This window comes from Mastomys coucha, unplaced genomic scaffold (genome assembly GCF_008632895.1).
Source record: "Mastomys coucha isolate ucsf_1 unplaced genomic scaffold, UCSF_Mcou_1 pScaffold14, whole genome shotgun sequence".
NCBI classification, from domain to species: domain Eukaryota; kingdom Metazoa; phylum Chordata; class Mammalia; order Rodentia; family Muridae; genus Mastomys; species Mastomys coucha.
Genome location: NW_022196896.1, coordinates 101,367,925 through 101,379,452, shown reverse-complemented (window position 1 = coordinate 101,379,452; position 11,528 = coordinate 101,367,925). Strand labels below are relative to the sequence as shown.

The window sequence follows — 11,528 nt, the reverse complement described above, 5'->3', positions numbered from 1 at the left end:
AGAGCGTGCTTGGAGTCCCCTTGTCGTAAGTGTCACAGCTCAGAGGCTGCAGTATTTCCAACTTGGTTGATGGAAGTACCAGTTACGGAAGACTTCTGGCAGACTTCTTGGCACATTTATAAAAGATGTAAAACAGGGCGGGAGGGGACAGAAGCATGAGGTGTCTAAGGTGACATAGCAGACACCAGACATGCACCGTGCATTTAAGCCCTTTTCCCTCCACCCTCCTCCCAAACCCAACCCAGGACAGCACCTCCCACCCCCATCTCCTGCCACTGACCTCAGGCTGGTGGCTTTGCAGAGGCCAGGGGACCAGGGTGAGGGGTGCTGCCATTAGTTCCATGGACGATAGCAAGAACCCTTAGATGAATGATTGGAAGGTAGAGCAATAGGGGAGGCAGGCAGGCCTCCTCCACCCAGACATGCAGGAGAGTGGCCCATGGGACCCCAGCAGCAGGACAGGAGGCGGGGCTGGCCCCAAGAAGCCCTGCCAATCAAATCTAAGGCAAGGGTCCCAGTGTCCTCTCCAAGCCTACCCCTTCACACACATGTATGGGCAACACACAACCCTGAGCACATCCCAGTGGGGCTCACACCCCGAGTCCCTCGGGAGCTTGGACGGGAACTTCTCCCTCAGGCCAGGCCTACCTAGCCTGAGACACAGCCTCCCTTCTGGTGGCTGGCTGGCCAACCCTCTCCAAGGAGGTGAGACAGCCAAAGGCCACGGGGCCTTGCAGCCTCAGTAGTGGCCCGACAGGAGTCTTGAAGCTGGCAGAGCTGGTGACTGCAGAGTCCAGACAGTGGGAACAGGACTACACCCGTACAGGGGGTCCAGAGCAGGCTGTCAGTGGTCCCCGGGACCCATATTCATAGTCTGTGTCTGTAGGTGAGGCCATGAAGGAGCTCAGAGAGCTCCCAGTCTGCCGGTCCCGGAAGCTCTGGATGTAACTCTGTGGGGAAGTAAGAATAGGTCTGAGTCCTGCCACCTGTACCACCCGGGGCTGAGACTCTCTTGGCCCTGCACTAACTCGAGGCATCTCCACACTGAGCCCACAGCCCTAAAACCCACCATTTAATGTCAGTACTGGGTGCACCTGTCCCTACCTCCAGAGCTGGATCTATCAGAGCCTAGGTATAGATGGATGGACAAATACATCCAGTCCCCTAAGGAGACTCAGTCCTGAATAGTCATTCTATACGTTCCTCCCACCCCCGGGGCTAGAGGGGTTCTGGGGCCTCACCGGGGACAGGACATCTCCATTGAAGCGTTTGATGGGCACTGGCCTGCGTCTGTAAGCAGGGTCAGGGGGACCAGGCCGTGGAGGTGCACGAGGACCTCTGGGAGGAGCCCGAGGGGGTCTCTTCTTTCGCCGCTTCTCCTTGCGTTCTTCCTGCTGCCGGATCCTCATCAGCTGCACTCGCCTTCGCTGCCGGCTGATGACCACTGTAGAAGGATGGATGGGCACAGAAGAGACTCAGGTCCACAGAGCTCGTCACAGGGCTCTTTTCCTCTCTTGCATTCAGAGGCTTTTCAGGCTCCCACAGTCCCTTGCCCATGACCATCACCCTCTTCCACCCTGTTACTTCCCTTCCTGATTTCCCACCTCCAAGATAGGACTTCCCACAGTTTTTCTATTCTCGCAAAGGCCTGTATGCGCAGCATTGCCTCCCCAACTGTTGTTGCCATTCCAGTCCCCTCAGGCCAGACACTATCCCATCATCTTTTAACCGGACAGCTCCTCCTTCACTACTTCCTTTCTCCATCCACTTGTGTCCCTCTACTACAGCAGTTCTCAACCTGGAGGTCCCAGCCCCTTCATGGTGTTTGAACAACCTTTCACAGGGGTCTCCTAAGACCTCCAGAAAACACCAGTATTTACATTATTCATAACGGCAGCAAGTTACAACTATGATGTAGCAATGAGAATAATCTTATGGTTGGGGGTCACCACAACATGAGGAACTATATAAAAGGGGCACAGCATCAGGAAGGCTGAGAACCGGTGCTCTACAACATTCTACATCCCCAAACACTAACCTATGCTCTTTCCTCTCCTACTCTAAGCCCTCCATGGGCATCTCACTGTCCTTGTCACAAGAGTTCAGCCTAGAGGGTCCATACCATCAGCAGATCTCATGAACTGCATCTGCACCACGCAGCCTTCCTTGACCCACCCTAAGTACAGTGGACTCCATAAAATTACTGTTTCAAATCACCTTGTATCTCTCCATACCGCTCTGCACAAGAGAAGTTAGCTCATTTGTTTGTTTGCTCATCTGGTGTCTGTTTCTCAGCTGCCTTGAATGCACACCCTTCATAAGAGCATGAACTTTCTCTGGTAGCCTTTGTTTATTGGTGGTCCTGTCAGTAGTCAAGCTCAGAGCCCAGCACATGTTGGGCAAGCATGCTACCATTGAGCTACATCCTCTGCCCTGCTTTTGTTTCGTTGCTGCTGTATTACCCCAGTGCCTGGAATGGACTTGGCCTAGAGCCAGTGCCCCACACATTCTTTACGGATGGATATTGTTACTTAGCCCTGTTCTCCTAGACCCTGACCAAGTCAACTCTCTAACCCATCGAGGCCCTGATTTTTCCGTGTGTAGTTTCTGTCCCTTCTCACTAACCCCTCGTTTTCACCACCCATCTCCTATGCCCTTCTTCCTATGCCCACCCTAGCCTGTGTCCTCTCACCTTCTGTGTGGGAGTCCCTCTCGGTTGTCACCCTCCACTGCACCAGGACGCCCATGAGGCTAAGTAGAGGCCAGAGTGCCAGCAGGGCCCAGCTCCGCCAGCAGAGAGGAGGCACAGGCGCAGCCCGCAGTCGCTCCACCACATAGCGCCCCAGGAGTAGCAGTTCAGCGAAATAGTCTGCAGCAGTGGCGATGAGGGCAGCGCCCGTCACGGCAGTGGCAAGGGTGGTGAGTGGTCGGGGCCAGCGCAGCGTGAGCAGGGCACAGAGCAGGCCGCCTCCCAGCAGCAGCCCCAGTGGGCCCCATACGGAGCCGGGCTGGTAATAGGGTGCAGAGCCTAGTAGGGCAGCAGCAGCGAGTAGCAGACCGAGCAGCAGCCCCACCAGGAAGAGGCCCACACTGCGTACCAGCATGGCTACCAGTCCGCAGAGCAGCCCGATGCCCAGTGCGATGCCCGCGCTTGCCCCAGCACTCAGCTGCGTCTCCAGAACCCGCTCTCGGTAGCACAGCAGGAAGATGACCACTGAGCCAAACAGCAACCCAGTGAGGAAGAGAACTGCCTTGAAGCAGCGGTAACCTGCAGGGGAACAGGGCCAGTGAGGGGCCAAAATGAGGTTAGCAGGCTAGAAGTTAGAGGAGACATGTAGGCACAAGGGCATCAGCGACATGGGTGCTAGGAAGAAGTAAAGATCATGAGGGCTCAAGGTGGGGCTATGGAGGTCAGGGGAGATCATGTAGATGTTTGCTAGGAATCACTGGGGAGACACGTAATTATTAAAATAATGTTATAAGCCTTTGAAGGTCAAAGTTAAGAATCAATGGAGTTGAGTAAATCAGCCATGGGGCAATTGGGCCTTTAGGGTCACAGGGTCCAGAGAGATCATTGGAGGAGTCCCAAGGGGATCAGCAATGGACTCTCTGGGGTCTCAGAGGAAGACTATTCTGGAAGTCAGAAAAAAAATGTATAGGGGTGAGATCACATAGATTTAGAAAGAATATCCTTGTGTGGTCACAGGGCTTCAGAGACAAAACAGAGCTGGAAAGTTACAGAGAGGACAGAGCTTGGTTTGGGAAGATGATGTCTTTGTAGGTCAGGGAGTTGGACAAGAGTAGCGTCATTAAGATTATTAAAGACAATGAGGAACACTGAGGCCAGAGGAATGGGAGCACTAGAGACCACCATGTGGAGGATCAATCTACTGACTGGAGTTATGGGGATCAAAGAGAACCAGACGGAGGGTACTAGGAGCTGTGCAGGGTTGCAGAAAATCCAAGAAGACTACATGGGGAACAGGGGGTTGTAGGGACTTGAGAGAAATTAGTGGTGCTTGAAAGAGGAACGGGGTATAGATCATGAACAACTGGGAAGGTGGAAGAAAGAGTTGGGAGTCAAGGAGAGGCAGGAAGAGCCAAAGAGAAAGATGATAAAGGGAAAAAGGAGATTTGTTCAAAGAATGGGGGTATCAGACCCCAGAAGGTTCTGAAGTCAGAGAGGAGTAGAGTTGAGAAAGAGGCTCTGAATCCCTGGTAGGGGCATCCAAGATGGGGAGGATGATACGGGAGCTCAGGGTAAGGATTGAGGCTAACCAGAGCACCATGCAGAGGGGGAAGCTACCCAAAGCAGAGGGGGTGGGATCTTTGGAGACCCAATACATGTCCTAAACCCTTGTGGGGGGCATTTTCCTGCACACTCTGCAAAATGTAAAAGGCAGACCACCTGATCCTATATTCTACACCCTATAGTCCCGACTATTCTAACACACTTCTGGCAAACCATGCCAGCCTTTCTGCCCAAACTGGTTCTGATATGTATAATCTTCTTGAAGGCCTTCTTTGGGTCCCTACTCATAGAAGGCACTCTCCTGTGAAGTTCTATAACTTCTTGAAGAATCCACTGGGCATTTATTTACTCAAAGCTGACACTAGCACATAGGTTACCTTTGTGAAAATGAAAAAGAGGGACACTTTTTTTGTAGAGAAGGTAGCCTTGGGCTAAGACCTTGAGAGTTGTCAAAAGGACCTACACACACCTGTTCAACTGAACTGCAGTTACTGCTCACCCACCCAACCTCACTGAACTATGTAATCCATGTTGGCCTTGAGCTTCCGTTCCCTTGCTTCTGCTTCCTGAATGCTGGGATTACAGGCATACCACGCCCTCCCCCATACAACTCTTCACAATAACCATCCTTATGGGAATCTGCCTTGTAGGCGATCTCCATGTGCATGACTACCATCCAGCCCACTCTAATATGTATCACCAGTGTGAATATTCCAGGTCTCGCTCCCACCATACAATATGCCCTGTTGTAAGGGACCATGTTTAATCACCATGCTAAGGTTTTTTTATTATTATTATTTTTAGTCTGCTTATCCTAGTGATCCAAACATATCTTCACTACGATAGCCATTATTCTTTCAGTACCTACTAATTCTTGGCTATATGAGACGAACCCTGTTGTCTTTGTCCAGGTGAAATAACTGAGACCCAGGTTAGCATGCCCATTACATCACAGTGACTAACATACAGAGCCCCGTTCAAACTCAAAGAACCTAATTCAAAACCTGTTCTCTGTAGAATCTAGAGTCAATGATCTACAAATGTATTTGAGATCAGCAAAAGAAAGATATAGCCATGGGGGTGGGATGGGCTAGAAATGATTTCGGAGACAGCAGGAAAAGGAACCTTAGGGAAACGGTAGAGGGCCACAGGTGAGGGATGAGGGGGATCTCACCAAAGAAGCAGTAGACGACTCCAAACAAACAGCACATGATGCAGACGAGGGCCGGCAGTGCCTGATACCTGCGCTCCAGAGGCTGTTCACAAGGTGCACCCCAGAAGGCATCATCAGGCTCCGGGGGCAGCAGCTGAAACCGCAGAGTATCCATAGTACCCGGCATAGTGCTGGGCATGGAAGAGGGTCACCCTCCCAGGACAACCTGACAGGGAGGAGGAAATTGGGGTCAAGAGTCAGTCGTGGGTCTCCACCAAAATAACAGTGCTAGTGGGGGATTTCAGCAAGGGCACAGTGGACAAAGGAATGGTGCCCACATCAGGCAGCTCTTGAAGCGTCTCTGGAACGGGGAGCAAAGACAAAGGGAAACAAGTGCCTGGCTAGAGGCGGCTGGGATGGACTTAAAAGAGAGACTAAGATGGGGCTAGACGTGGAGGGGGGGGGGTGCTGCTGGCAAAAAGAGGCAGCGTGAGCACCATCTGTGGGAGGCTCAATTTGGGGTTGTCCAAGATCTACCTGGGCTGGAGGTGACCCGAGCTTCCGAGCAAAGGTGGGTGTGCAGGGGCCGGAGGAGCCGGGGTGGTAGGACGCCAGAGGCTCCGACTGACTGGGGTCCGGGCAAAGTCCGCCGTGCGAAGGGGGCTGCTGGGCCGGAGAGACGGGTCTCTGTGCGACGGCGTCGTCGCCCCACCTCCAACACCGACTGGCACTGCAGCCCCACAGTCCGGGGACTCGGGCCCGGCCCGGGGAAGGGAAAAGAGCAGGAGCTCGGGCTGTCCCGGAGCCGCGGCCCCATGCCCTGAGCCCGCCGGCGGCCTTTGGTGCTGATGGACAGCTCCGGCCTCTGCTCCTGACGTCACTCAGGGTGCACCATCCCGGCAGGGGCGGGCTGCTTCTGACGTCATCCGGGACGCACCAACCACGCAGGGGGAGACCGGGGACTCCGCCCCCGGCGTCTGCCTCTCCGGCGCTGAGGAGGGGGCACTTCCGGGGGTCCTTCCCCTTTAACCTCCTCCCCCTCGTCGCTCTCCCAGAGCTGACGGCTGAGACCCCACCTCGGGGGCGGGGCCCTCTCGGTGACACGTCGGACAGCAGCAGCCTGGGAGGCCCGGGCGAGCAGTGCCGCTCTAAGGGCCGCCGACCCGCCCGGGGGTTCCGGGCTTGAACTACTAGCTCTGCTCAGCGGGGAGGGAGCGGGCCCGCCTGCTGGGCCCGGGCCCTCCGGATCCGCCCCCTCCCCGGTCCCGCCCCCTCGGAGCCGCCTCGGGCTGCGCGGGGGCCGGGGACCCGCGGTCGGGACGCCATGCGGGCGTCGCTGCTGCTGTCCGTGCTGCGGCCCGCGGGCCCCGTGGCCGTGGGCATCTCCCTGGGCTTCACCCTGAGCCTGCTCAGCGTCACTTGGGTGGAGGAGCCTTGCGGACCCGGGCCGCCCCAACCGGGAGACTCCGAGCTGCCGCCGCGCGGCAACACGAACGCGGCGCGCCGGCCCAACTCGGTGCAGCCCGGAGCGGAGCGCGAGAGGCCCGGGGCCGGCGCAGGCATCGGTGAGAGCTGGGAGCCTCGTGTCTTGCCCTACCATCCTGCACAGCCAGGCCAGGCCACCAAGAAGGCCGTCAGGTACTGATCCGCTCCGTCTGCCCTAACCCCGCAGGCACCAGCCAGGATGCGCGCGCTAAGGGAGGCCGCCAGAGGCCGGGTCAGGCTCCGGAAGGAAGGGGCCGGCCGGCCAGGAAGTCCTTGGGCCTCGATTACTTCCTATGACCCTGCCTTGCAGGGAGACGGAGAGCCAGTTTGAAGCTTTTTCTGGATCCGGTCCGGATCTGAGCTGAGCTAAACCGACTCCACCCAGTAATACTCCAAAGACCCTCTTAGACCCCCCACTGGTCTGTTTAGGATTAGAAAAATTAGTGTTAAGGAGGATAAGTGTATGAAGAGGGGGAAAGAAAAAGGAGGGAACTGGACTTTACCTGTATTTCATTCCTAGATGGGTTTCAAGGGCCACCTTGGGATGAGATGGGAGAGGGAGGAATGTACTCATCACATTGATGACTCTGCCCACGAATTGAAGTAATTTCTTCTAAGTGACAGTGAATTCCAGTTGTACAACTTACCTTCTACCTTAGGAAGGTGAGTCACTGTCTTAGTTTGCCCCTCTCCAAAAGACATCCTCTACACGTATGCTTCTACACATCATTTATAGGACCTATTTGGGGGGCGGGGCTGACAGCATATTCATGTAGCAGGACGTATCTGCACCGTGTGCCAAGCATTTTACTGTTTAAATGCAATCTGTCCCATTTTACAGATGGCGCAGATGAAGTAATGTGCTCAGGGACACAACTACTAGGTTGTGAAATCTGGAATTAGATCTAATGTATCTCCTACTTGCATCTGCCTTGGAATTGCTACCTCCTAAAATGTAACACTTTCTGTAAGACCAGTATATCACTTAAATCGTGTCTCGTGGGAGAGACATTCTTATCCTGTTCGTGGATGCAAAACAGGTCCAGGGAAGAAATAACAAGTGAAGCTGTGTGCTATCTTGTTCCTAACTGTCTTTTCCCAGAACTCGGTATATCAGCACGGAGCTGGGCATCAGGCAGAAACTTCTGGTGGCAGTGCTGACCTCACAGGCCACGTTGCCTACACTGGGTGTGGCTGTAAACCGAACTCTGGGACACCGATTGGAGCATGTAGTGTTCCTGACCGGTGCGAGGGGCCGCCGGACACCATCAGGCATGGCGGTGGTTGCACTGGGTGAAGAGCGGCCCATCGGACACCTGCACCTGGCGCTGCGCCATCTGCTGGAGCAACACGGCGATGACTTTGACTGGTTTTTCCTAGTGCCTGATGCCACCTACACCGAGGCGCATGGATTGGACCGCCTAGCTGGCCACCTCAGCCTTGCTTCGGCAACCCATCTCTATCTTGGCCGGCCGCAGGACTTCATCGGTGGAGAGACTACCCCAGGCCGCTACTGCCACGGGGGCTTTGGAGTGTTGCTGTCTCGCACCCTGCTACAGCAACTGCGCCCCCATCTGGAAAGCTGCCGCAATGACATCGTTAGTGCTCGCCCGGATGAGTGGTTGGGACGGTGCATTCTTGATGCCACAGGCATGGGCTGTTCTGGTGACCATGAGGTAGGAAGATAAGTTTCTCAGGTAGTGTCTCCTCTCAGAGCTTGCTTACTTCCCCGGGAGAGGTATGGGTTAGTGGAGAGATAGAGGTCGAGGCTTTCTCTGTTAATCTATCTTTTTTTTAAAATCCCAGTGGCTCTAGGTAAATTACAAGATCTGAGCTTCAATAGTCTCATGCATGCTAATGGAAACAATTATTAGGCAGGGATGTATAGGGATTAGGGAAAAGTAAGAGATCCTTGCACATAGTACATATTCAGTGTCAGCTATTTTATTTAGCTCTGTGGGCACCTCTGAGGCAGCTTTCACAGATGAGTTCACAGAGACCTGACTAGGCTTATACAACGTCAGCTGGTCAAATAGACTTCAGATCCACAGAATTCTGACCACAAAGTTCATAACTGGTTATAGGATTAGAAGATGAGACATGAGCTGGTGAGATGGCTCAGCGGGTAAGAGCACTGACTGCTCTTCTGAAGGTCCTGAGTTCGAATCCCAGCAACCACATGGTAGCTCACAACCACCCATAATGATATCTGGCTCCCTCTTCTGGTGTGTCTGAAGACAGCTACAGTGTACTTATTTAAAATAATAAATAAATATTTAAAAAAAAAAGATGAGACACTAGCTAAAAGATGGAGAAAAGACAGCTCTGTTGTTCCCATTCTGAATGCTTCCCTTCCTCTTCCCAGGGAATGCACTACAACTATATGGAACTGAGCCCCGGGGAGCCTGTGCAGGAGGGGGACCCTCGTTTCCGCAGCGCCTTGACAGCCCATCCTGTGCGTGACCCTGTGCACATGTACCAGCTGCACAAAGCCTTTGCCCGAGCTGAGCTGGACCGCACATACCAGGAGATTCAGGAATTGCAGGTACAGCTTGGGCTTGAGGGTAGGGGAGTCAAGGGATTAAGGGAAACAGGTCCTGAGAGACCTCAGGGAATAAAAAGTCAGTGATAAAGTCATAGAGCAAACCCACTGCCAGATCTTTGACCTTTGTGGAACCTCCGGGAAGCTCCCCTTTTAGCTTTTAAACTGTCTCAATCTATGGAGAAACTGTGTGGGATCCTTGGGTGAGCGGAGGTTTCCAGTAAACCGCAGGTCCTCCCTGAGTATCACTGGCTGCCCCCAGAGCCTCTAGATGTATACTGGCTATGTGACCCCGTGCTTTGCTCATGGCCTCTTTTTCTGGCCCAGTGGGAGATCCAGAATACCAGCAGACTGGCTGCTGATGGGGAGAGGGCCTCTACATGGCCAGTGGGCATCCCAGCACCATCTCGCCCTGCCTCACGCTTTGAGGTTCTGCGCTGGGACTACTTCACGGAACAGTATGCTTTCTCCTGTGCTGATGGCTCACCCCGCTGCCCACTGCGTGGGGCTGACCAGGTAGATGTAGCTGATGTCCTGGGGACAGCCTTAGAGGAGCTCAACCGCCGTTACCAGCCAGCGCTGAGGCTCCAGAAGCAACAGCTGGTGAATGGCTACCGGCGTTTTGATCCAGCCCGAGGCATGGAGTACACACTAGACCTGCAGCTGGAAGCACTGACGCCCCAGGGTGGCCGCTGGCCCCTCACCCGCAGGGTACAGCTCCTTCGGCCCTTGAGCCGAGTGGAGATCTTGCCTGTGCCCTATGTCACTGAGGCTTCTCGGCTCACTGTGCTCCTGCCGCTGGCTGCAGCAGAGCGCGACCTGGCTTCTGGCTTCCTAGAAGCCTTTGCCACTGCAGCCCTGGAACCTGGTGACGCAGCAGCCTTGACCCTGCTGCTGCTGTATGAGCCACGCCAGGCCCAGCGGGCAGCCCATGCGGATGTCTTCGCACCTGTCAAAGCCCATGTGGCAGAGCTAGAGCGGCGATTCCCTGGTGCCCGGGTGCCCTGGCTCAGTGTGCAGACAGCCGCGCCCTCTCCACTGCGGCTGATGGATCTCCTCTCTAAGAAGCACCCGCTAGACACTCTGTTCCTGCTGGCCGGGCCAGACACAGTACTTACACCTGACTTCCTGAACCGCTGCCGCATGCATGCCATCTCTGGCTGGCAGGCCTTCTTTCCCATGCACTTCCAGGCCTTCCACCCTGCTGTGGCTCCACCTCAGGGCCCTGGGCCCCCAGAACTGGGCCGTGACACTGGCCACTTTGATCGTCAGGCTGCCAGTGAGGCCTGCTTCTACAACTCCGACTACGTGGCGGCCCGTGGCCGGCTAGTGGCGGTCTCGGAGCAGGAGGAGGAGCTGCTGGAGAGCCTGGATGTGTACGAGTTGTTTCTGCGCTTCTCCAGCTTGCACGTGTTGAGGGCGGTGGAGCCAGCCTTGCTGCAGCGCTACCGGGCCCAGCCGTGTAGCGCGCGGCTCAGCGAGGACCTTTACCACCGCTGTCGCCAGAGCGTACTGGAGGGCCTTGGCTCCCGCACCCAGCTTGCCATGTTGCTTTTTGAGCAGGAACAGGGTAACAGCACCTAAGCCCCGCACCTGACCCTGCTCTCCCCTGTAACCTGGAGGCACATTCCAGCCTCGCTGGACAGGGCTGGCTGTAGCCTCAGACCCTAGGGCAGCCCACTGGTCCCTTGTCTCTTGCTTCGTTGGACCCATGGACTCAGGACAAGCCCTGAGACAGGTGCCCTAGAGCCATCCTTTCTTGTCCAGTCTCCCTGCCCCCTTGACGCTGCTGATTCAGGCTGTGGCCTCTTTTTTATGTCTAACGCCAGCCATGCTTCCTGGGCTCCTTTCCTGGGGGCTGAGCTGTAGATGAGTTATTGGAGAAGGTGAAGCTGAGAAAGGAGGGGTATGGGATCTATTCTCCCTTCCGGATCCATGATGGAGCCCTGGCTTTAATAAACTGGCTAAGTGTGGACTAATGAACGGAGACTTGTAATTCAGTTTTGGCAGGGTAGGCATGGGAGAACTAACTCTAAGGATGGAGGAGCCCTATGTCTGTGGGAGCCTTCTTTTCCTTTTACAGGCCCAGCTCCCAG

General features: G+C 55.0%; 2 protein-coding genes across 3 annotated transcripts; one reads left to right on the top strand and one right to left on the bottom strand.

Annotated features, from left to right (window-relative positions):
• Positions 1-93: 93 nt before the first annotated feature.
• On the bottom strand, positions 94-6,302 carry Tmem198 (transmembrane protein 198). The gene is made up of 5 exons (XM_031368106.1): positions 5,943-6,302; positions 5,427-5,631; positions 2,693-3,268; positions 1,242-1,444; positions 94-950 (listed from the first exon to the last, which is right to left on the bottom strand). The coding sequence occupies exons 2-5, from the start codon at positions 5,602-5,604 to the stop codon at positions 813-815; spliced, it is 1,095 nt and encodes a 364-aa protein (XP_031223966.1). The 5' UTR covers positions 5,605-5,631; positions 5,943-6,302; the 3' UTR covers positions 94-812.
• Positions 6,303-6,367: 65 nt separating this feature from the next.
• Chpf (chondroitin polymerizing factor) lies at positions 6,368-11,415 on the top strand. Of its 2 annotated transcripts, XM_031368094.1 has the most exons (5): positions 6,368-7,043; positions 7,411-7,553; positions 7,993-8,566; positions 9,256-9,435; positions 9,760-11,415. In XM_031368094.1, exons 3-5 carry the CDS (start codon positions 8,165-8,167, stop codon positions 11,014-11,016), a joined length of 1,839 nt encoding a protein of 612 aa, XP_031223954.1. In that variant the 5' UTR covers positions 6,368-7,043; positions 7,411-7,553; positions 7,993-8,164; the 3' UTR covers positions 11,017-11,415. The 2 variants fall into 2 exon arrangements, with proteins under 2 accessions (XP_031223954.1, XP_031223953.1); XM_031368093.1 differs by lacking the exon at positions 7,411-7,553.
• The last annotated feature ends 113 nt before the right edge of the window (positions 11,416-11,528 follow it).

Excerpts from the sequence above, each read along its gene's own strand:
- Tmem198 (XM_031368106.1), bottom strand. The coding sequence starts at position 5,604 with ATGCCCAGCACTATGCCGGGTACTATGGATACTCTGCGGTTTCAGCTG. Across the intron at positions 1,445-2,692 it reads GAGGGACTCCCACACAGAAG|TGGTCATCAGCCGGCAGCGA; the intron begins GTGAGAGGACAC and ends ATCCTTCTACAG. Across the intron at positions 951-1,241 it reads ATGGAGATGTCCTGTCCCCG|AGTTACATCCAGAGCTTCCG; the intron begins GTGAGGCCCCAG and ends ACTTCCCCACAG.
- Chpf (XM_031368093.1), top strand. The coding sequence starts at position 6,730 with ATGCGGGCGTCGCTGCTGCTGTCCGTGCTGCGGCCCGCGGGCCCCGTG. Across the intron at positions 7,044-7,992 it reads GCCACCAAGAAGGCCGTCAG|AACTCGGTATATCAGCACGG; the intron begins GTACTGATCCGC and ends GTCTTTTCCCAG. Across the intron at positions 8,567-9,255 it reads GCTGTTCTGGTGACCATGAG|GGAATGCACTACAACTATAT; the intron begins GTAGGAAGATAA and ends TCCTCTTCCCAG.